General features: G+C 37.7%; 1 protein-coding gene across 3 annotated transcripts in view; it reads right to left on the bottom strand.

The window, feature by feature from the left end:
* The window catches only part of PDXDC1 (pyridoxal dependent decarboxylase domain containing 1), a 58,195-nt gene extending 34,662 nt beyond the window's left edge, over positions 1 to 23,533 (bottom strand). Inside the window, exons 1-8 of one of the 3 annotated variants that reach the window (XM_028511096.2) lie at positions 23,303 to 23,533; positions 12,928 to 13,001; positions 12,319 to 12,384; positions 10,410 to 10,490; positions 8,334 to 8,480; positions 6,516 to 6,705; positions 4,222 to 4,290; positions 3,210 to 3,288 (exon numbers count right to left, since the gene is read on the bottom strand). In XM_028511096.2, the coding sequence (XP_028366897.1) occupies positions 3,210 to 3,288; positions 4,222 to 4,290; positions 6,516 to 6,705; positions 8,334 to 8,480; positions 10,410 to 10,490; positions 12,319 to 12,384; positions 12,928 to 13,001; positions 23,303 to 23,323 (727 nt within the window). In that variant the 5' untranslated portion in view covers positions 23,324 to 23,533. The remainder of the gene's footprint in view (positions 1 to 3,209; positions 3,289 to 4,221; positions 4,291 to 6,515; positions 6,706 to 8,333; positions 8,481 to 10,409; positions 10,491 to 12,318; positions 12,385 to 12,927; positions 13,002 to 23,302) is intronic. The other 2 variants (XM_036020909.1, XM_036020910.1) reach the window with 2 other exon arrangements.
* Between the last annotated feature and the right edge of the window lie 872 nt (positions 23,534 to 24,405).

The raw sequence follows: 24,405 nt of genomic DNA, 5'->3' as shown, positions 1-24,405 counted from the left end.
TTTAGCTGAAACAAGATCAAAGGCCAATGCACGAACTGTGTCATATGGCCCATCAAAACTAAAGCACAGTGCTGTTTCAGTGGTTTGTCCACATTCAGATTCTCTTTTCAAGTTTTTGTTGGCAATGTCTGCTGTCTAACCCCTGCGATGTGTACTCAAGGCAGAGTAAGCCATACTGGTAAGTCACTCAGTCACAGATAAATTATAGCCTCTCCTATCTATCAAATGATTGAATATGGGTGGGTTTGTTTCTTTTTAAACATATAGTATGCTAAATCAGGCAGGAAATAGTGGTTTTCCTGCTAATAATAAGATGGGTATGTGTTTTTTGTTTATTATTATTTTTAAAATACAGTTGGCCCTCTGTATCCACACCCCTGGATCCGACCAACTTGAATTAGAAATATTCAGAAAAAAATCCCAGAAAGTTCCAAAAAGCAAAATTTGAATCTGCTATGCACTAAGCACCAAGCTGAATACATACAAATTGATGTGGAGGCACATCCTGCTGTAGCCCATATGTAAATATAGGATATATGCAAATATTACACTATATATGGAGACTTGAGCATCTGTGGATTTTGGTATCCAAGGCAGGGGGAAGGATCTGGAACCAATTCCCCAGAGCCAAGGAGCAACTGTAATTAGCTTCACTGACTCAAGTATAATTTACAGGCAATAAAATCCACTCATGTAAGTGTACGGTTCACTGAGTTTTGCCAAAGGTAACCAGTGTGTAACCACCAACACAGTCAAGGTAGAGAATATTTCCATCACCCCAGAGGATCCTCCCCACCCCAAAGTTTCATTCTTTCCTCTACTCCCCACTGGCTCTGGACAATCCTGATTGTTTTCCGTCACTATACTTTTGTCTTTTTTAGAATTTCATATAATCATATACTATGTAACTTCTTCTTAGTTTGGGTTTTTGCAGTTAGCATGCTTCTGAAATTCATCCCTGTGGATAAGTATATCTGTAACTATTTCTACTTATTAGTTAGCAGCCCATGACATGGATATGCCACAACTTGTTTATCCATTCATAAGGTAAAGAACATCTGGGGTGTTTCAGGTTGAGTATTGCATACAATTCTCTGTGTGGACATGTGTGTTCTTTTCTCTTTGATAAACACCTGCAAGTGGGACTAATGGATCATATCCAATTTTTTTTTCTTTTTCTTTTAAGATTTTATTTACTTATTTTTAGAGAGGGAAGAGAGGGAGATAGAGAGAGAGAGAGAGAAACATCAATGTGCAGTTGCTGGGGGGTCATGGCCCACAACCCAGGCATGTACCCTGGCTGGGAATCAAACCTGGGACACTTTGGTTCGCAGCCCGAGCTCAATCCACTGAGCTACGCCAGCCAGGACTGATCATATTCAATTTTATGTTTAACCTTTTTAGGAAAGGCCAAACTATTTTTCAGAGTAGCTGCAACATTATTTGCTTCCTACCAGCAGTGTATGAGAGTCCCAGTTGCTCTGTATTCTCGCCAGCATTTGGCATTGAATTTTTTTATTTTCTCCATTCTAGCAGATACTTAATAGTAGCTCACTGTGGTTTTAACTTCCATTTCTCTAATGACTGATATTAGCATCTTTTTAAGTGCTTAAACATTCATACATCAGTATTTTCTTTGGTGAAGTGCCTATTCAAATCTCTTGTGCATTAACAAAACCTGTATTGTTTGTCTCCTTAATATTCAATGGAAAACTTCTTTATGTATTTTGATCAAGTCCTTTGTCAGAAAAATGTTTTGCAAATACTTTCTCCCAGCCTGTAACTAGCCTTTTCAATTTTCTTAACAGGGTCTTTTGAATAGCAAAAGCTTTTAATTTGTGATAAAGTCCAACTTATGGTTCATTCCTTTTGTGTCCTAAGAAATCTTTGCCTACCCCAGGATCACAAAGATTTACATTTTTTCAAGTTTTAGTGTTGTGTCTCATTTGCTTAGGTCTATGAACCATTTATAATCAGAGTAAGGTAAGGGTTAAGGTTCAATTTTTTTTCCACATGCACATCCAATTATTCCAAGACCACTGGTGGAAAAGACTATCCTTTCTCCCTTGAATTATCTTGGCATCTTTGTAAAAAAAAATCAAGTTAGCATATATATAACAGGCTCATATATATATATATATATATATATATATATATATATATATATATATAATGAGTCTATTTCTGAACTCTATTCTCTTCAATTAATCTCATATTCTCTTGATTATTTGTATCTTTATAGTAAGTCTAAAAGTCACATAGGGTAAGTCTTCCAATTTTGTTCTATTCAAAATTATTTTGGCTATTCATAGATCCTTTGTATTTTCACGTAAATTTTAGAATCGCCTTATCAATTTCAATGAGATTTAGCAATTTCTACAAAATTTGCTGAGACTTTGATATGGGTTGAGGTGAATCTATACATCAATTTGGGGAGATTTGGCTTAAGACTTAAGTCTTCTGATCATGCACATGGCTTACTGTTCCATTTATTTGGGTCTTTTTAAATTTCTCTTAGCAATATTTTGTAGCTTTCAGTGTACAAATCTTTCATACATTTCTTAAACTTAGCAATCAAGTTTTCATTTTTTGATGCCATTATGAAGAACATTTTAAATTCAATTTCAGTTGTTCATCACTAGTATACAGAAATCCTGCAACCTTAATAAATTTGTTTATTAGTTCCAATGACTTTTATTTGGTTTACTCATTTAGGACTTTCTATCTGTACAATCATGCCATTTGCAAATAAAGACAGTTTATCCTTCCAACATACAAATTGAAAGGAAGGATAAACTGTCTTTATTTGCAGTTATTTTTCTTGCTTATTGCATTGTCTAGAACTTTAAATACAGTGTTAAACACACTATGGTAAGCAGAGCAGAAAATAGGATTGACGGGCTGTTACAAGGTGCACACTCAAGTATAACATTTTAAAATTCAACTTAGAGAGGAAGCACATGAAGGAAAGGAACAACCTAAATGAAAAAGTATTCACACACAAACAATATAACTCCTAAAACAAACCAACAATTAAAGGGAATCAAATGAGCCAACTTCACTATTTTAATTCTTACCACAATACTCATACAGGGCTATCCTAAACATGTGGCACACAAATATTTCTTAAGACTTGGTCTGTCTTGGGCTAAGTACTTAACCTGTCTCATACATGTTCAAAATTTAAGATTCAGATTCATGATACCCACCAGCATTTGCAACCAGTAATAAGGGTAGTTTTCCTCGTTCTATATCATCTTTAATCAGTTTTTCTAGGAGGGCAACATCCTGGGATTAAAAGACAAAACATGAGGCAACCAGAATAAAAGTTATACAATGAAAAATTACAACTTCCAAAAGAAGTACACATGACTCTCAAAATCAATTCTTCAAAACTTTCTTAGTTTCTCTAATCATAAATATGAAAATCAAATAGCTTTTCTTGATTTTAAGTATGATTAAAGTTAAAACTGCATATATAAAGCCAACATTTCCTAGTTTTAAACATTTATGTTTAAAGAAAATGTTCTCTCAGCCCTGGCTGGCATAGCTCAGTGGATTGAGCACGGGCTGTGAACCAAAGTGTCGCAGGTTCGATTCCCAGTCAGGGTACATGCCTGGGTTGCAGGCCATGACCCCCAGCAACCACAAATTGATGTTTCTCTCTCTCTCTCTCTCTATCTCCCTCCCTTCTCTCTCTAAAAATAAATAAATAAAATCTTTTAAAAAAAAGACAGAAAATGTTCTCTGATTCCCCCAAACCAGCCAAAAATGTATCTCTAATACTACTCATCAATGCAACTACATTAATGCACAGAAAAAATCAACCTATCTTAAAAAAAGAAATGCAGCCCTGGCCAGGTAGCTTGGTTGGTTGGAGTTTGTCCAGATGCACCTAGTCTGTGGGTTAAATTTCTGGTCAGGGTGCATGCAGGAAACAACCAATGAGTGTATGGATACATGGAACAACAAACAGATGTTTCTCTCTCTCTTTCTCTCTCAAATCAATAAATAAAACAAATTAAAAAAACATTAAAAAGAAATGCAGAACCCCAAAGCCTATCCCTTCTGCGTCTGGCTTTAGTGTGCAATGGGAAGATCAAAACAATAAATGAATAGGCTAATAATTATCTGGAGGCCAACAAACACAACTTCAGTTAAAAGGAAGACAGTTTCAAAACACAATTCCGTATAATTTTACAAACCAAAAGGAAAACTTACCATCTGATGCTGGGATCCAAACATAGTGTTACAGGGCACACGAGACAAACAGGGGAAGGGCAAGCCAAGCTGTAAGAAGAAACATACAATTATACAAGAAAGCTCTTTGTCACCATTCACTTATGCTCTCAAAAAATGTGGCTCTGAGACAAGTCACAATTATTTTTTAAACAATCTGTTTCCTTAGGAACTCTTAATACTATAAATAGATGTTAAAGCACATCTAGAAAGTTAAGCCAAGAGAAGGGTGAATTTTCAGGAGCTGAGATGTCTTACAAGACGGCAGAGACACTGTAAAATTTTCTAAATGAGTCAACTAAATGAGTTACTATCTTGGGCATATTTTATATACCAAAGAACAAACCACTTTTCCAAACTGGAAACAACTGAACCCTGAGCATTTTGGAGGATAATTTAGGGTCCTTCCTCCAAACATTAGTAACACCAGCTAGAGGCATTTGAAGAATACCTTATTTATGGATCCACCCACTCCTAAAAAATCAATAAATATAAACTAGCAGATGTACATTTCTTAAAAGAAATGAAATCTGTGTTATGATAGTAATTTTCACATTTTATATTCTTTACTTTTAGCTTACAAATCCTTGTGGAGTTTATAGTTTTAGAATTTTTTAAATAGTTGTAGCCTATTGTTCTGTATAACTAAGACTTGGTAAAATTTAAAGATTGAAAATTTAACAAGCACTTTATTCACGCTCTTCTCCCCTTAAAGGATTTATCTTTTAAATTATGAAAGTGAAACCCAAATAATGCACACAATAAAAGAATATATATAGATACCCTGACCGGAGTGGCTCAATTGGTTAGGGGTCACCCCTCAAAGTGAAAGATCGCCAGTTCAGTTCCCAGTCAGGGTACATGCCTGAGTAGTGGGTTCAGTCCCAGAGTGGGGGCATGTACAAGAGGCAACCAATTGATGTTTCTCCTTCACATCGATGATTCTCTCCCTCTCTTTCTCCCTCCCCCCACCTCTAAAACTAAATAAATAAAATCATATATACATACACACACACATGTGAAAACCCCCCTACATAAGTCATCAATCCATCAGTGTTAACAGATTAGAATGTGACCTTCCAGACATTTTTTAGGTATAAATATATTCATATATATTTTTCCAGGTATAAAAATACTCATATAAGTATGTAAACACTTTTGAACATATACATACTCTTCTGCCACCTGCCTTTCTCATTTAACAGAACACTGTCATACATCTTTTGAAGACAGGACTGCTATCCCAAAACAGCCCCAGGTCCACTAGAGTCTGGTCTATAGTGGGTACTCAATAAGTAAACCGTTTCATGTTTCTACTGGGATATTACTAAGTTCCCCATTTTTTACACCCTCAAGAAGAGGACATAATTTCTTGACACTAGTGACCACGGCTCTGAATCAACTTAAGCCCCTGAATTCCCTCCACCTATCTCCCCAGGGCTCTTCCACCTTAAGAAAGACAAACTCTCCAATCCTAACGGTATTGCCTTAAAGTATTCTTGGCCAAGAGACTTATCGTATTTTGCTGTGTATAATGCACACTTTTTTGCCCAAATTTCTGAGGGAAAGATAAGGATGCGCATTATTCACGGACAGTACTAAACTGTGGGTGTACATTATACACAGGAGTGCATCATACATGGCAAAATACGATAATTTCTTATCTCAAGGTAGCCCCCTAATTGGGCTAAATTCACTATAAACATTAGAAATAATAACGCTCTTTGATACAGTAATTCTATATTGACTCTGAAAATCTGAGAAATATAACTCTAAATATAGAAAAAGCTTTACGCACAAAGACACCCATAACAGTACTAAACAAAGAGTATTAACACTGGTCACAGAAAGCAAAAGAATGTAAACACTCTAATTGTCCAAAAGGGAAGTAGAAGGGATATTATGAAGACATTCAAAATAAACTTTACTTTGAAGAATTGTTAAAATATGATATATACTTGTTATAACAGTAAGTGAAAAAAGCCAGATATAATTATATAAAAAACAAATATATAGTCTTTGATTAAAGTCTGGAAAGAAATAAAGTAAAATATCGACTGTGGTTGCCTTTGGGCAACTAAAAAAAAGTATATATAAATTCATTAATATGCATTTATATGTTTTCTTATAATGAAAAAACAAGCATAGTAAAAAAAAACCATCCTTCTTTTCACTTGAAAAGAACAGCAGCGAAAGAAATGGGTCTACACACTTTAAGGAGTTCCAGGGCAGAACAAAACATCTAATCTTTAAAATGGCCACTTCCACCACATTACCTGATTACAAAGGTACTGGCCCAGGCCGGGTCTGGCAGCAGCACTAAGATATATAACAGGTTTCTTGTTATATAACACATTGAATCCATCTACTACAAAGTCTTCATAATGAGAATGAATGGCAAGCCTACAGATCTTTGCAAGTCCTTCTCTTTCTTCTTCATGGAAATAAGCACAGCCATTTTCATACCTGTTAAGAGACACCCATATATTGATTAATATGTTATTATTTCTGGTTCACTCTGATTTTACATTCTAATTTTGTAATCATGGAAGTAATTCTTTTCTCAGCCTAGAAACTGTCACCTAGATCAGTCAAAGGAGATAGGAATCACCCTCATCTTAGATGGCTGACAACTCCTTACAGCTGAAAGTTAAAAGAACAGAGGCAATGACCTTTTGCCAATGCCCAACTCCATACAAGGCAGAAAATATTAAAATCAGTAAAGAACAGGAGTTCCTCAGGTATAAAAAGGCTGGATATCATGGTTTTGGCTTATTCAACAAGAAAGCTAGCACTGGATAACATGGGCATAGTTCTTCGCAGAGTTTTAACTCTAAAACATGCAAAGTAAATAAAATTGTCAAAAACACTAATCGGGCTAACTTTTGCTTTCACTACTATTTGCCAAGGACTTTTTATTCTTCTTAATCTCCTAGAGGAGGGAGGGAGAGAGAAATTCAATTACAGGTATTAGAATTTTATTAGAAAAAATTTCTTGTCCTGGCTGGTGTAGTATAGCTCAGTGGATTCAGTGCCGGCCTGCAAACCGAAGGGTCACTGGTTTGGTTCCCAATCAGGGCACATGCCTGGGTTGTGGGCCAGGTCCCCCAGTTGGGGGCATGTGAGAGGCAACCAATCTTTTCTTGCACATTGATGTTTCTCTCCCTCACTTCCCCTCTCTCTAAAAATAAGTAAATAAATAAAATATTTAAAACAAAAAAAATTTCCCCTTTGCAATATAGTTAGGCAAACTTACACTCTTACCAGGCTAATCTCTTTCCTGACATCAGAAAGTAAGACTCCCAAGTTAAATGTTCCAATGTTAGGCAATCATTCCTTTTCCATAAAAGTATTAACATAAGAATACTACTGGTCCTATGCCTTCTACTGAATCCTCAATCTGCTGTAATTCCTTAATAATGCCATCATTATCACAATATAGAGCAAATTTCAATTTTACAACACCTACTCATATTCCTTATCACATTTCCTTTCTAATAAAGCATAAGCTACAACTTTGATTAAAAATAATTTAATCTGTTTCACTGCTATACCTTCTATTGACATGTGCCAATCAAGAATTCTGAAAGTAAGGAACTGCTGACATTATCCAACATGCATGTGCTTACATGTTCTTGCCTTTTATTTTTTTTAAAGATTTTATTTATTTATTTTTAGAGAGGGGAAGGAAGGAAGAAAGGGAAGCATCAATGTGTGGTTGCCTCTCGAGCACCCCTTACTGGGGACCTGGCCAACAACCCAGACATGCGCCCTGACTAGGAATCCAACTGGCAATCCTTTGGTTCAAAGGACAATGCTCAATCCACTGAGCCACACTAGCCAGGGCTCAGCTCTTTACATGTATGAATTCATTAGCTCATTTCTTCCCCAGAACAATGCCATGAAATAGATATTAATGCTATCCTCATTTAATAGACGAGGAAACTGAGGCATGGAGAGGTTAAGTAACCCTTACAAGAGGAAGGGGAAGAGGCAACTCTGAACCCAGACAGTATAGCGCCAGAAAAGATCTGTCACAGTCTATATTCAATTCATAAATATTTTTTATCAGAAACTATTCATAATTTCTTTACCTGAAAATTCTGCATAGCCATAAGGTAGTGTCTGAAAGGATCCTAGTTGTAAGCTTTCTTAGTTTCTCTTTGTCCAGAGTTGAAATATAAGCTCCCAGACTATGTCCCAACAAAGCTATATGACCTTGCTCTCCAATACTCTGGATTCTGTTAAACAAAATTCATTAGATTAAAAATATATATTAGTAAAAACACAAAATAAAGAAGTAAAACTTTTAGAGACATTATTCCACAGAAATTTCTGTCAGACTGAAAAATCCACTTAATGGCCTAAAAGGCACAAATTCAGATTAAATTTGGAAAATTCAATACCTACAAAGTATTGACAGTCTGGAGAAGAAAAACACTTTAAAAATTAATTCCTAGGAGATAAATATCCTTCTACTTATTAAATATGTAATAAAAATACAAACTTTGTGAGTAATTTTTTCCTAAAATTTTTAAAAAATCAAATACCATTCATAAGAACTATGGAAAGGAGAGCTAAAATGTGCAGAAAACAATTTTTTAAAGAATCATTAGATGAAGATCAATTCCTTATTACATTAAATAGCTATTTATAACAAAAATATAGCAAATTTAAAGGGAACTAGGTATTTATATATAATTAAAATGGGACCAATTTCCCTTAAAATCAAACAGGATACTGGGCAAAGGAGATAGTTCATAGAAAAGGAACTATAAATGGGTTTTAAAACATGCAAAAAGACACTTAACCTGGTTCACAAGAAATATGCAAATTAAAATTATGCTGAAATATAATTTCTCACTTATTGGACTTAGCAACAACCCTTAAATCTGCTAACACTCTTGCAGGCAAAGGTGTGGGGAAAGAGGTGCTCTCATACTGTGTTGGTGGGACTGTGAACTGGCACAGGTTCCATGGAGGGAAGTTTGGCAATATCTATCAAAATTAGAAATACACAAACTATCTGGCCCAGTAATCCCACTTTAGAACTTTAATATCCAGAAACATTTGCTTCTCTGAGAAATTATACATGTACAAAAACATTGGCTGCAGTGATGTCTGCAACAGTAAAACACAACAAGGAGACTAGTCAAATAAAATGTGTTTCATCTACTCAAAGTAAAACCAAACAGTTCTTAAAGGAGAAAACTGCTTGTGTACTGATATGCAAAGAACTGCAAGACACAAATTAAAAAAGCAAGGTACAGAACAATGTGCATAGTATTTACATACTGGAGGGGCTGAGTAAAGATACTCTGTTTGTGCCCTGGCTGGCATAGCTCAGTGGATTGAGCACGGGCTGCGAACCAAAGCATCGCAGGTTCAATTCCCAGCCAGGGCACATGCCAGGGTTGCAGGCCACGGACCCCAGCAACCGCACATTCATGTTTCTCTCTCTCTCTCTCTCTTTCTCCCTCCCTCCCCTCTCTAAAAATAAATAAATAAATCTTTAAAAAAAATAAAAAAAAAAAGATATTTTGTTTGTGTATACATACACATAAAATATTTCTGACAATACACACAACACTGTCCTTCTCTAAGGAGGAGAACAAAATAAGAGAGGCAGAGGTAAGAAGAAAAACTGTCTTTGTGTACTCTTTTTATCGTTGAAATTTGAACTGGGAGAATGCATGACTTATTCAAAAAATTTAAATTTAAAATAATTAAAGAGAAAATGAAACTGAGTAAATAGCTAAATAGATGAAAAGAAAAATAAAACAAATGGATGATTTACAGATGACGTGGCCAATCAATTCAATTGCAGCAATTCTTAGCAATCAGAAGCAAAAGCACAAGCACAGGAGCAGAAGCAATCAAAAGCAAAAAACACACAGCATCCACTCTTTGGTACTTTTGCCAGTTCCTCCCAAAGATATGATACCATAAATTTTACAGGATTTAGTTTTAGTAAATGCCTTCCTTTTACAAAATATATTACCTGAAATATATAAATGTCTTTCTGAAAAGAATAAACATCCTCCTAATATCATATGCAACTCTGAATGAAACATAGCTAATTATTTCAGCAACTTGTAAGAATGCAGTCACTTTCAAAATCAGTAACACATAATACTGTCAAAGAGAAGCTGCCAACCGTTCTCTATTACCGGGCATCCTGGGGCTCCTCGTCTTCATCTCCATGCATCAGATTCTGAACTAACTGAAGAATGCTCACCATATCTTGTCCACTGCAGGAAAAAAAAAAACATTTGATGGATAGGTAGATATGGTACATATCCCCAACCACTCTCTATTTCTCTCATCCAAACTGGCTTTGATAAGTTTTTTTGGTAAGTTTTTTTAACTGAGTAAGAATGTGTTTGAGATATAGTATATGTCTTTTAAAAACAAACCTCAAGTTATTTACTGGAATTTTGATTACAATTATATTTGTAATTAATTAAATTTTCTACTTAATCTGAGATTGAAATTTTTTAATTTCACCAATATTACTTAAGTAGTATTTCTCTACCTGTTCATTGGAATCTTGAAGAATAAGCATATCATGAAAGCCAAAATAGTCCTTATGAGATTCTAAAGGTCATAGAAGCAGCAAGAATACTCTAATGCCACTGGTATATTCAGTTTCCCTCCATGTAGGCGTCTTGTCTGTTTGTTCTAACAGACTTAAACATGGAATGCAAGTATCATTTGTCACCACCTCTTCCCCAAGCTAGGAAACTGGAGATCTGCTTAGAGTATAAACAGATTTACTTCTATCCAAGATATGTTACTAAGTGCTCATCACATGAGGTGGTGAAAACTTCTAGGAAGAATGTGAATGGCTAAAGGAATAAGCAATGTCAAAATGAATACACGTAATGTGAAAATATTATCGCTCCACTAACGAGAATATGACTAATAAAAAGTTTTATCTTTTGAAAAAGAAGCACTGCTTGTCCCATACCCATCCTCCCAAGGTGCTGGCCTTCACACCAGAGGGGCTCTGGTCCTTGGATGCTGTGTAGAGATTAGGCTGTGTGCCTAGCCATATGACCTTGAGCAAGTTATTGAAACTCCCTAAGCCCATACATTAAGGAATTATGAGGATGCAATCAGCGCATGTACAGCACTGAATGCTACGCCTGGCATAGTGCTATCTCAGATGCTGCCTATGAGCACTATTAAGTATGAATATGCCTGACCAGTAGCATTAATACCCTCCCATTCTAAGAATTACAGATGGTGTTGGTCGTATCTTTTCTAGGAAAATTTCTGAGGGATCAGTAGAACTCCTTAATTCCCTTCAGGAAATTTACTTCTCTGAGGAAATTAATAGAACTTGGTTCATGTTCTGACCTGTAGAACACACTGCACATCTGGAGGGCTTTAAACCAACACCACTCAAATTACAAGCAGGAGTGCCTATTCTAAAATAGTGGTTATCTGGGTGTGTTAGATGTGATATTTATTGACACACTGTTCTCCTGCAACTTTGTACATATTTATATTCAGGTCAAAGGGCAATTTAAGGGAGTTGTAATGTTTACTTATGTGCAGTTTCCTGGTTATAAAACAAAAAAAATAAGCCCTTGTATGAGGAAAGGCTGAAATTTTAATTACAAATTGAGCGCTAACATCCTGTGAAAATTTTAGTCAGGTAGCTAATTATTTTTCTAATATTTTCCCTGCTAGCTCAAACCATAAACACTTGACAAATTTGCTTTGATTGCTACAAAATAAGTCAGTTTGACAAATAAATGGTTACAATTGACATTTTCTTTTCATTTTGCTGTATTTTAAACTAGGTATGAGAGTTGAATTATAATTATAAATCTGTGATTTTTCTGATTCATGATGTTGTATTTAATGTTGAATGGGAAAGGGGGGAAGCAGGCATGCTTAGCATCATCACCAACCAGCCAATAGCATTTCAGTTTCTACTGTTACATTGCTTATAACTCTGAACTTGCTTTTTGCTTATGAAAACTAAAACCGTAAATCAATGATAGTAAAATCTTGGTTTAAAGAAAACATATACCCTAACTAAAGGTATGTATATTCATTTCCACTTACCTGTCTTGTAGTGGCCCTGGAATATCCCCTGAGAGGAGCTTCTTTCCATTTTCCTCCTCTGTTATTCTTATTTAAAGGAAATTAAAAAAAACTGTTCATTTTATCTATCAAATTTTTAACATTTGAGCATGCAAACATATGACAATGTTACCTATACTATCTTAGTAATTGATGGTAGAATTTAAAACACATTTACTACTTCTCTCCATCTCCCTACCCTTCTTTACCCCAGCCCCCAATTTGGAGTCTAATTTGAGTTTCAGGAAAAGAACATGAAAAAATAATACTTAAACTTATTTCTTAGTTAGATGATACCCTATATGACCTTAATATACAGTAAAAGATGTTTATAGATTCCAATCAATACATTAAGTAAAGGAAACTCTTAACAGGAAGAACTGAAAATTATTAAGTTCTGCCCTTCAATTTCAAAATCCTTTAATTACAAAGCATCCTCTACCCAAGACAAATACCTTCTTTAAAGTCAGCAGAAACTAAGCACGACATTCTGAAACCCAGAGGTGTTTTTAACAGCAGGAAAACCAGTGCCACCAGTCTCATAACAGGTTGAACATGTTTAATAGGGTCACTTCTGCTCCACAGGCTCACCTGTGATTGTCCTCTAGCATCTTCATAGCCTCCTTCAAGTTTTTCCCCATTTCAGCTAATGTAGGGTCTGCTATCTAGGAAACAAATTTTTAAAAAGTTCAATTTTGATAATCCCTATTACTTCTATAGCATAATTGATCCAGAAATACAAAATCCATGGATTATAAAGCAGATAATTGTTTTAGACAGTACAAATGTATAAAATAAAAAAGTCAAACAGTTCCACTCCCCAGGGGAAGCCACTTATAAGTTTGAGTAATAGCTTTCCAAATTTTCACCTTACTTATATGTGCTTCTGCAACTTGATTTTTTTTATAGTGACTGTGGCTCCATGTCAGTATACTCACTTCATATTTCTTAGTGACAATGCTTTATTCTATTCTATGGATGTACAATTGTTTAACCAGTCCTGAATTAAAACCCCTTAAGTTATTCCAGTTTTTCACTCTTATAAGCAAGGTTCAGAAATGTGTAGTGTGCTATTTGTTTTACTGCTGTAGTAGGCTGAAAAGTGGTCCCCAAAAGATACACACACTCTAATCCCTGGAACTTGCGTATGTTACCTTACATGGCAAAAATCTTTGCAGATATGATTAGGTTAAGATTCTCGAGATGGCAGGATTACTCTGAATTATCCAGGTGTGCCCTAATGCATCACATGTATCCACATAAGAGAGAAGCAGAGGGAGACTAAACACATACACACACATTATGTGAAGATGGAGCTGAGGAAGATTTGAAGACGCTTGCTTCAAAATTGGAGTGACGGACAGAAACCAAGGAAGGAGTGCTGGCAGGCAACATGAGCTGGAACAAGAAAGGAAAGAGCTCTCTGCTACAGCCTCTGAGGGAGCACAGCAGCCCTGTCAGCACCTTGATTTGGCCCAGAGATACAGATTTCAAATTCTGGCCTCCAGAACTGTGAGAGAATACATTTCTATTGTTCTAAGCCATTCGGTTTGTGCTCATTTGTTACAGCAGCCACAGGAAATTAAGACTCACAAATTTGCAAGTGCTGCTATAAACTCTGGAAGCTCACACAAGCTGCTAATAGTGACTGCCTCCAGAGAACTGCAGGGATGGGCAGAGGTCACAGGGAGTCTTTTCAGTCCTCACCCTCTGTCTGTCCTTTTGGATTTTAGTACCAACTGCACATCTATTTCCATCAAAAAACAAAACATAAGGAACAACTATAAAGGACACATGGACAAAACCAAGGGGGGGGATGGAAGCAAAAGAGGGAGGAGGGTTTGGCCGGGGTGGGGTGGAGTGGTGGGGAGTAAACACAGACAACTGTAATCAAACAATAAAATAAATAAATAAATAAATAAATAGAAACAAAAAACAATTTAAATTCTTGCAGAATTAAAACATACACAATCCTTTTCCTTTTTTTCTTCTTAATCTCCATAGCAATTTTTAGGCAGTTTTATTGCTTTGAATCTCTACATAATTAGAGCTGGGCTATAAACAGTTACAGAAACTTGCTTATTCTGCTCTTAGTCTTCAAGTATATTTATCTGCTTTTCTCCTCACACTGCCTATCGTACTTAGTAACATCTTACTTGGAGTAGGTATGCAATAAGCTGTATTACACTTCATACTGCATTATCTCCTCACTGTGTGCCCTACTGCTGCACTTCCTGTGAAAACCAGGAGGGAACTACAGCTTCATATCCCCCACCTGGGTCTCTCTCTACAGCACACATGCTCATTCAGTGGACTGGCTTGCATTTACATTGTTCTTCCTCCTACTCTCTTTTAGGAATTAAAATGAGGAAGGGGAAAGGAAGGAGGAAAAATGGCATTTATAGTTAAATTTGAATGAATTAAATGTGAATATGATGTGTCTCTAATATCATAGACCCTCATGTGCTTGTTGTGTTAACTGGATAATCCAAAATATAAAATGATATCTAGTTGCAGGAATTATTAGGTTCTAAGTTAAAAAGTGCTCTAAGAAAAACGTATATTTATTAGTTGGTTCCTTAAAACTAAAAGCCATGCTTCCATAAGCTTCAAGGGAGGGCAGCCACTACTTTCTTATTCACATTTTGTATCCACAGTACCATGCCAGACAATATATATAAGAACTTGATTAAGCATGCTTGGAAGCTGAGAAAATTTTGAAAGTGATTATAGCCCTGGCTGGTGTGGCTCAGTGGACTGAGTGCTGACCTGTGAACCAAAGGGTCACTGGTTCGATTCCCAGTCAGGGCACATGCCTGAGTTGCAACCACACATTAATGTTTCTCTCCCTCTCTCTGTCCCTTCCCCTCTCTCTAAAGATAAATAAAATCTTTAGTTCAAAGGCCGGCGCTCAGTCCACTGAGCCACACCAGCCAGAGGTTAAATACATAAAATCTTTTAAAAATATATTTAAAAAGTGATTGTAGAGCAGTAACAAAAGCATGACCACAAAAATTACACATTTGCTTTCACATGTATAGGGAAAAAATAATAACTCAAACTGAATTCACAGGCATTACTGTTCAGCAAAATCTAAGTTAAAAAAAAGAAAAGGGGGTGAGAGGTGGCTAGACTATAGCGAGAGAAAGCAAATCTGGACCCACTGGAAGGGGGCAAAAGGAAACACTTCAGGGAGAGGAAAATGTTCCCTATTTTCACTATGCTGGTGGTTATATTAACTGTATACACCTGCCAAAACTCAAGCTGCAGAATTAAAGTGGGTATTTTTATTGAATGTAAATTATCCCTCAATTTAAAAGGATATATAAAGTCAATCTAAAATAAATATTAAGTGAATAACAGTACAAGTGGTACACAGACATGACAATATTTACAAAGATGGTATATGAATTACTGCTATTTGGGAAATATAGAGCTAAACCTTTAAAGAGAAGCAGCTTCCAGAAAAGAGGAAAGAGGAAGTCTAAAATGTAATTTTAAAATATATTTATCACAACATTCATCAATAACTGGAGTATATGATACTGTTGTATCAATAAACTTTTTTCTGGGGAAGAATGTTCATAATGGTGGTGGGTGGGATTCTAAGACTAATGACGGAAGAAAAACTAAAGCCTGTGAAGTGAAACTACCAGCTACTTGTCTCAGACAGAAGACCTTGCTGTTATAAAATGCAAGTTTACAATTATACATTAGATGTATAAAAAAATCACCACCTTTCCTTCTTTCTTTTAAAGATTTTATTTATGTATTTTTAGAGAGAGGAAGGGAAAGAGAAATCAATGTGTGATAGAAACATTGATTGGTTGCCTCTCCAATGCCCCTAACTGGGGACCTGGCCCACAACCCAGGCATGTGCAGTGACTGGGAACTGAACCTGCGACCTTTGGTTCGCAGGCTAGCCCTCAATTCACGGAGTCACACCAGCCAGGGCAAAATCACTACCTTTCTTCAACTGGTCAAAGTGATACAGTAAAGCTACAAATTGCTGTGTTTCTAACAACTTTCTAAACAAGGTTAATCCTGGATCCTGATAATCGTGCAACTGTCAACTCTCCAAACATCCTTTATTTTCCTACCAGGTAAAAACATAAACCATGCCTACTATCTAGCACTAGTACCCCCAACACTACTCACCTCTGAAAAGCAATAAGAACACAGCAGCAGCTGTTCTAGGAACATAGCAGCTTCTTGTGGGTCAAAGATGTGAGAAAACAACAAGAATTCTCTGGAATTTGATATATTGCCTTGCAAACCTGGCTTACCTTCCTGGAGGCTCAGTTTCTGCATTTTAAATATTTTTGTCTGATTTCAACAAAAATATTTACTTAATCCCTGTGTATTTTGTCTCTGTCCTCTAAGAAATGGATACTCTTGGAAATATCTTGTATTTAACTATCATGGATCTGTACTTGAGTGTGTCTATGGGAACATGAAGACTGTAATTAATGGCTTACTGAGCATAATAATATTCCTAGTTGAAAAAGATATGTAAATATTGCATAAGGTATTATTATATAACCATACAAATTCCTCAAAAAGAGGAATGGAAAGAAAGAAGGGGTAGAATACACAACAGAGGTAAAAAAACAAACAAACTCTAGTACGGGTAAGGAGGCAGCAAAGTTAGTAATGTTGATCAAACCTGTCACAGATGTAAGTATGTGGAGGAAAAAGGGGGGCATTTGAATCACTCATCTGAAAATATGTGCCAGAAATGCCAGGAATCCAAGTATACCTTTCAAAAAATATATATTGCTAGAGACCACTACTTCTGGAGAATCAATTCACTTAGACATTATATCAGGAGTAAATGCTTCCCAGTAACTACACAGATGTAAAAATACCACACATCAGGAAAGCTCTAGTTCAAAAAGTTTACCAGCTTATCTGGCATCACACACTGATTCTGGAACGGAAAGAAAACTGCTTAAAGAGAAGCATGCTATAGGTACTGGGAAAAAATAAGTCTTTCACTGAGACATGCTTCTTATAAGGGAGTATTTCCTAGGACTTGTTTGGGGACCAACTCAGAAACATAAAGCTATCCATTATCCTTACCAATATCATTATTTCCAAAATTGAATTAGAATTATGTAAGATTAATGTTGCCAGCCTTATCTTAAATATAGTAAAAAGAATTCTGAGGAAAGGAACCCATCAATTCTTGAAGCCTCTGTGTATCTCTAAATCTTCAGACCTTTGCCATTGAACTGTGTGAAACTCAATATTCACCTGTTTTTAACGCACAAAAAGAGCAATTTCATATGATTCCACCTAATATAATGTTCAGTCCAATAAGTAATTTCAGTCTCAAAAGTATCCTGAAAGGCTCACTGTAGCTAAATACTCAATGTCACTGAGTTGCACTTTCAAAGTGAAGGCTTTATTTCACTGTTTCTGTTTTTTCTGAATATATGAAAGAAAATCATATTTAAAAAGTTTGCTCTTCCTTCAGTCATTTTAACTCAGAATGTATTTTCTATTAAAATAAAATGTGGATAGGGTCCCAGACTAGACCACACCTTACGGCTGTTAAATACTTAACATTTGCCACCAAGCAAAACACTATTGCAATAATAAGAGGAATTAAATACACAAAAAATTAGATTTGGAATAACTGTATGGCCCTTAAATATTGTTTGGAAAGAATGGATTTAATTTAAGCTACATAAATTTATTTACCCCCTAAGAGATTTTCATTTTTGTTTTTTAAATAATTAAAAAAAGATTTTATGTATTTACTTTTAGAGAGAAGAGAAGCAAGGGAGAAAGAGAGCATGGGAAACATTGATGTGAGCAAGAAACATCGATAGGTTGCTTCTTGGATGTGCCTGGGGGAGCTACCAGGGACAGACCCCGAAACCCAGGCATGTGCTCTGACTGGAACCTGGGATCCGGAATCATACTGGCAATCTTTCAATTTGCAGGTGGACACCAAACCCAACTGAGCCACACAGGACATGCCAGGACTATTTTTATTTTTGATAAATTGTGAAAGAAATTTTTGGACATTTTCAAAGTGATTGGAGGTGTCTTTTTTTATATCACATTTTAACTTCAAAAGATAAAATGGCTTTCCTCTCCCTTAATTTACATTCTGCCATCAATAAGGAGACACAATCATGTTATAAAGTATACATGAAAAAAAATCTACATTAAAAAAAGACTCTAGAGCCCTGGCTGGTGTGGCTCAGTGGATTGGGTGCCAGTGTGCAAAGCAAAGGGTCACAGGTTCAATTCCCAGTCAGGGCACATGCCTGGATTGCCGGGCAGGTCCCCAGTAGGGGGTGCATGAGAGGCATCCACACGCTGATGTTTCTCTCTTTCTTCTTCCCTTCCCCTCTATCTAAAAAATAAATAAATAAGTTCTTTAAAAAAAACAACCTCTAGAAAAGTCATGATTCTCAAGTAAATAGTCTACCTAAAATATCTCTTCTGCAAAATCTTTCCTGGTCACTCACTCCATGTACCCCCCCACCATTTGTTTCTTATTTTCTGTGATACTCCTTTTACCCCTCCCTGCTATACAAGTATTTTTTCTAAACATGTATATACCCCTTACCAAATGTAACCTCCTGCAGAGATCATGTCTTCTTCACCCTGTGTCTTTCTCAGCACTCAGAACTGCATTTTGGTCATAGCTGGCTTTCAATAAAAATTATAAATCAAACCAGGCTTCTGCTTCTTTAGGTGAAAAAAGATGGCATTAAGCTCAAGCAACTCCTATCTATAATTACGACTCATAAGCCTACATATGGGGTAACACACATGGGACTGGGGACCATTCACAGCTCTGCTAATGACTACCTCTGCTACCTTAAATAAATCAAGAATCACCAAGGCCATACATTTTTAGGATCAGAACTTTGCACACACCATGTTTTCTCTGACACCCAGCATTTGGTAATCATTTACCATCTTAGCCACCATGCGCCTATATGCAAAACCCTCCCGTTATGGCGATACAGGAAGCAGCTTGAAATGAACAAAAGGTTACAAGCTCTCATCTCCTCACAGAAGCCTCCCATTTTATGTAAGAGTAGAATCTAAAAAGGCATACCATAGAAACTAGTCATTTCAAGGTTAGCTATTAGGAGTTCTTTTTGTGAGCATTTAAAGTAAAAAGCAGGAATAGAAATTCTGGTAGTCCTTATCAGTAATGATCAGGAATGTTCCATTCATGCTTCTACTGCTCCTTATAAACTTATAAACAGTAAGGGGATAACAAATTTTCCAAAATCAGGTCCAAAGGGGGAAAAATTAGCTCATGATGAGTACAAGAAATAAAATGGGCTGTATTGTAATTAGATAGGTCAGAAACAGGGTCAAAGTTGCCTCTTTTAGAGAAAAGAATTAGATATACAACAGATTAATTGGCCTCCCTCTATAGTGTTGTCCAATAGAACTCTCTGTGGTGATGGGAATGTTCTGTATCTGCACTGTCCTATAGCCACACTGTGGCCAAAAGCCACACTATGACTGTTAAGCACTTGAAATGTGACTAGTGTGACTGAGAAACTGAATTAATTTATTTAGTTTTAGTTAAATATTTAAATATTTAAGACAAATGTGCTAGTGGCTATCATACAGTACAATGCAGCTCTAGGTTCTCTACCAGAGGCAATTCCTCCCACCCCCAGGAAAAAAATGACTTCATCTGGAGAGGTTTCTGGTTGTCACACTGCGGGGAGAGGGTGCCCTGGGCATCCAGTGGGTAGAGGCCAGGCATGCTGCTTAACATTCTATAATGCACAGGATAGCTTCTGACAAGAGAATTATCCAACCTAAAATGTCAGCAGTGCTAGTTTGAAAAACACTGCTCTAAGTTTACTCAAGGTTGGAATTCAAGTAAATGCAAAATAAATTGCCATACACCTTGTCTAAATATAACACCCGGGAAGAATGAGATTCTCCAAGCAATAGGAAAAGGTCTGGGCTGTTCCACAAACTTAAAGTAGCAGGTTTTTACTAAAAAGTATATGTAGGTGTGTTCAATAACTTATTAAGAACTTCAGCATCAGAGTAATTACTTCCTGTGGCATGTTAAAACTTGAATGTTAACATAAGTAAGCACTATGAGACTATGCTTTAGGTAGGGGTATCAAACTCATTTTCACGGGGGTCCACATCAGCCTCAAGGTTGCCTTCAAAGGGTGAAAATAATTTTAGGACTGTATACATATAACTGCTCCTTAACCATTAAGGAGTTGAAATTACACTTGGCCCTTTGAAGGCAACCTTGAGGCTGATGTGGCCCCCCGTGAAAATGAGTTTGACACCCCTGCTCTAGGGCCTCGTTCTTCATACATTGGACATACAGTATTAGGAGGCTGAGGGTCCAAGTCCTACTCTTTTAGTTTGAATTCCTGGCCCCTTTGATTAATCTCTCTGGTTTCTTAAGACATCACTAATTTTAGACACAAGAACACTGATACTATTGTGAAAAAGGACAAGAAAATGGCTGGGTCATTGCAGGTCCGCACATCTATATACTATCTAAAAAAAAAAAAAAGCAAGAACATAATTTTATTTGTACAAAAGGAAATATACTGAGTGATTCTACTAATGATGATAGCATAGTACATTTTAGAGTAATAGAGATTACTTGAAATTTTAGAGGATGGGTATCAAATAACATTGTGGTGTCTGTAGCAGTATAAATTATGCAAAGATCTGCTTAAATGGGATCATTCAGAACTGCTCAAATAGTTCTCAAATTTATATTAGCAATGTAGAATTTAGCTCAGAATAGACTATTTCTCAAAAAAAAAAAAAAAAAAAACAACAAGAATAGGACCACCTCAATGTTTTAGATTTAAACTATTTTTCAGAACATAAAATCTTCAATATTCACATTATAGCAATGCCTTTTCTCTTCTGCCCACTCAGCAACAAGCAAAGTTGTTCATTACATGTAAGGCCCTCTACTGCTTCAGGAAATGTAAAAATAAGACAGTCTTAGTTCTAAAAAACTTGACACTCATAATTTCTATACTGGCCTAAGGCAGAAACTTCCAACCCACACATTCTAAATTCCTAAACGAGCACACTGCAATTTTTTGTGAATGCTCCAGCCTTAAGAACTTTGGAGTTTCAGTGCATCTTCAGATCTTCATCTGGAGGATTTAAGATCTTTTATCATCAATTAACATTTAAAGAACTGCTGTAATCTACTAACCAAATATCAGAAAAGTAATAACTAAAGCAGGATTCCAACCCACTGTTTTGTAAATCTGCCTACAAAGAACTATTCTTGGAGGAAAGATCACCCCAGTTCTTTAGGGTTTGAACTGAAATGACAAAAGCCCATCCTATCTCCTCATGCAATTGGAAAGAAAACACTGAAGGGGCATTTTTAGCATTATTTTGTATTCAACTATTGGTGTTGCACACACGGTCTAGGTCAGGGTGCTCTCAACCTCAGCACGACTGACATTTTGAGCAGATGATTCTCTGGTTTGGGGCTGTCCTGTGCAATGTTTAGCAGCACCAATGGCCGCCATCCACACAGTGCAAGCAGTCCTCCTTACCCCCTAGTTACAACAATCAAAAATGTCTCCAGACATTGGCCAAATGTCCACTGGGGAACAAAACTGCCTCATAGTTGAGAATCACTGATCCATACTAAAACTCAAAGTACCCAAAAGTAGACTGGAGAGAGTTTATTCCTAGCCAGAAAAACATGTAACACTCGCCAGAAAGGCAGTGGATGAACATGTTCCTTTTCTTTTCATGGTTGCATTCTCCCCAACTTATGAGATACAGCCTAGGCGTGGGCTCTACCACTGTGGGCACATGAAGACATCTGGATGAACTTGTACGATTACTCCCTTCGACCCTCCAGAGACAAGTGAACAAATCCACAGCAGCTGTTGCATTGAGAAATGACAAAATGTTATTTCTGTCGATTCAAAATTAAAAGAATGCAGTCCTAAAACACTAGCATTGCTCCTGAATTCTACATGTGTGAAAAATTGTCTTGACAAGCAGACTCCCGAGTTTGAACAGGGAGAAAGGCTTTAAGGGAGGGCAGAATGTCAGGTTCTGAAAGTAGGTATCCATGAAGAAGTCCAAGCCCTGGTTCTCATTCATAAGCCCTAACCCCGGGACAATTAGAATCCATCTCACAGACCAATGCAGTCAGCCAGGTACATCACGCTAGAGTTCCCCCAAGATGAAAGCAGAGGAAAGTGCTGCTGCCAGCGGATTTCGGGTTGACAAGAGGGTCTCTCCCTCGCCAACAAAAGAAAAGAGCCAAAAAGTTGTGGAGTAGCAGCAAGTCCCAAAACGAAACTCACAATCTACAGAAAACCCGCCCTTTCCTTGAATGCTGAGGTCTTAACTTGTGTTCACAAACTACTGCATCAGAATCACGTGGGGAACTTGTTAAACACGCAGATCCCGGTCCCGCCCCCTAGAGGTTCGGCCTCCTGAGCTGAAAATTTGGATTTTAACCAAGGGCCCCAGGTGATTCCTAGGCACTCTAAAGCTGGAAAACCACTACTTTACTGGTTTTTTTCTTTCTACCCTGGAAACCACAGAAAACCTACAGGATTGCAGCTAGCTCCCAGACAACTGGGGCTCCTTTTCAGGCACTTCTGGGGCTACAAGTTGTTAGCTCTGTCATCCAAATGGGCGAGCCGAACTTAAAGCAGGCCCCAAGGTGGGTCCCGCATCAGGTTCCAGGGTGCTCGCGGCCCGTGGCAGAACCCGGCTCAGTCTCTCTTGGTCCACAGGGACCCGAGAGACTCCCGGCCCGTACCGTGACCAGGCCTCAGTCGCGAGCGCTGGGCTGGACCTCCTCGGGGCCAGGCCTCCTCAGGTGAAGCCCGTTAACCCCCTGCCCACTCCCCAGTCACAATGGCAGCTCGCGACAGGGAAACAGCCGCTGCTGAGGTGGAGACCCCAGGCCGCGGTGCCGCCTCCTGCCCCAAGCACGAACCTTCTCCAGGGACGCATCCATGGTAGAGGCAGCAGGCGGAGCCCGATGGAGGATCGCAGTCCCAGGCGCTACTTCCGCCTCCCGCGCTCCACCACCGTTTCCACGCTGGCAGCGCTGACGTCCCCAGCGCCCGCCGCTGGCGGGGCGGAGACCAGGAGCAGCTGTCCGAGTCTCCACTGGGTGGAGAATCCGCTGGTGTCCGGGAGGCGGGGCGCAGTGGGATGTGCGAGCCCCTACAGGTGGGAGGGTCCCTCTGGGCTTCCGTACCTGGCCTTCAAGTCGGCCAGCCCTAACGTTCCCAGTGGAGAGGGGGAGGATGGACGGTGGAGCCGTTCCGAACTCTTTTCAGAAGACTGTTGCATGCGTCAGATTAGAAATATACAGTAATAAGTTACCACTTATGCAGCCAAATGCTGGAACTACTACTAACGCACCTGTGCTTCCAGGTCTAGGCTTCCAAATTCCATCATCTCAGGAATAGAACAATCCTTTCACCACAGATGGGCGGAGGGGGAAAGCACCAGTGCGCATGTGCGGGATCAACAGTTTCCTCGGTGCTTGAGGGGCTTTATCACGAACCGTGCTTGGGTGTCAAGTCTCTGATTTTCAAGTGACAGCTGCTTTGAAAAGGCAGACCAGAGCTGAAGTATTTGTCTCAGACCTTACCGCAGAATTCTAGACAGAAAAGGCTTTAAGACAACTGGCCTAGCCTCCTTCTTCATGTCAAGTCCCAATTATGACTTGTCAGGTGATGATAAAGATAAATCAACTGTCGTTTCCCCATGTCATAGTATTATACAACAACCTTGTGTTATGCAGACCATTATCTCTATTATGCAGTGCCAATAGGACCCAGACTCAATCACCTGGCTGCAGCGTCTGTACACTACACACACTACCTCGATAACTGCTTCCAAACTTGATATATAAGCATAATGTGGTTTTAAGAAAAGGAAGATGTCAAAATTTGCTTGTTATATTCTTCTAAAAGAGGGAAACTAAAATAGACTAGTCCACCATGGGTGCAGTCAGTAAAGCAATTCACAGCTAGGAGACCAGTGGCATTAAAACCACAAAACCATTCCTTCTGCGTCCTGTTTTGT

This window comes from Phyllostomus discolor, chromosome 3 (assembly GCF_004126475.2).
Source record: "Phyllostomus discolor isolate MPI-MPIP mPhyDis1 chromosome 3, mPhyDis1.pri.v3, whole genome shotgun sequence".
Taxonomy (NCBI): domain Eukaryota; kingdom Metazoa; phylum Chordata; class Mammalia; order Chiroptera; family Phyllostomidae; genus Phyllostomus; species Phyllostomus discolor.
This window is presented reverse-complemented; position numbering and strand designations above follow the sequence as displayed.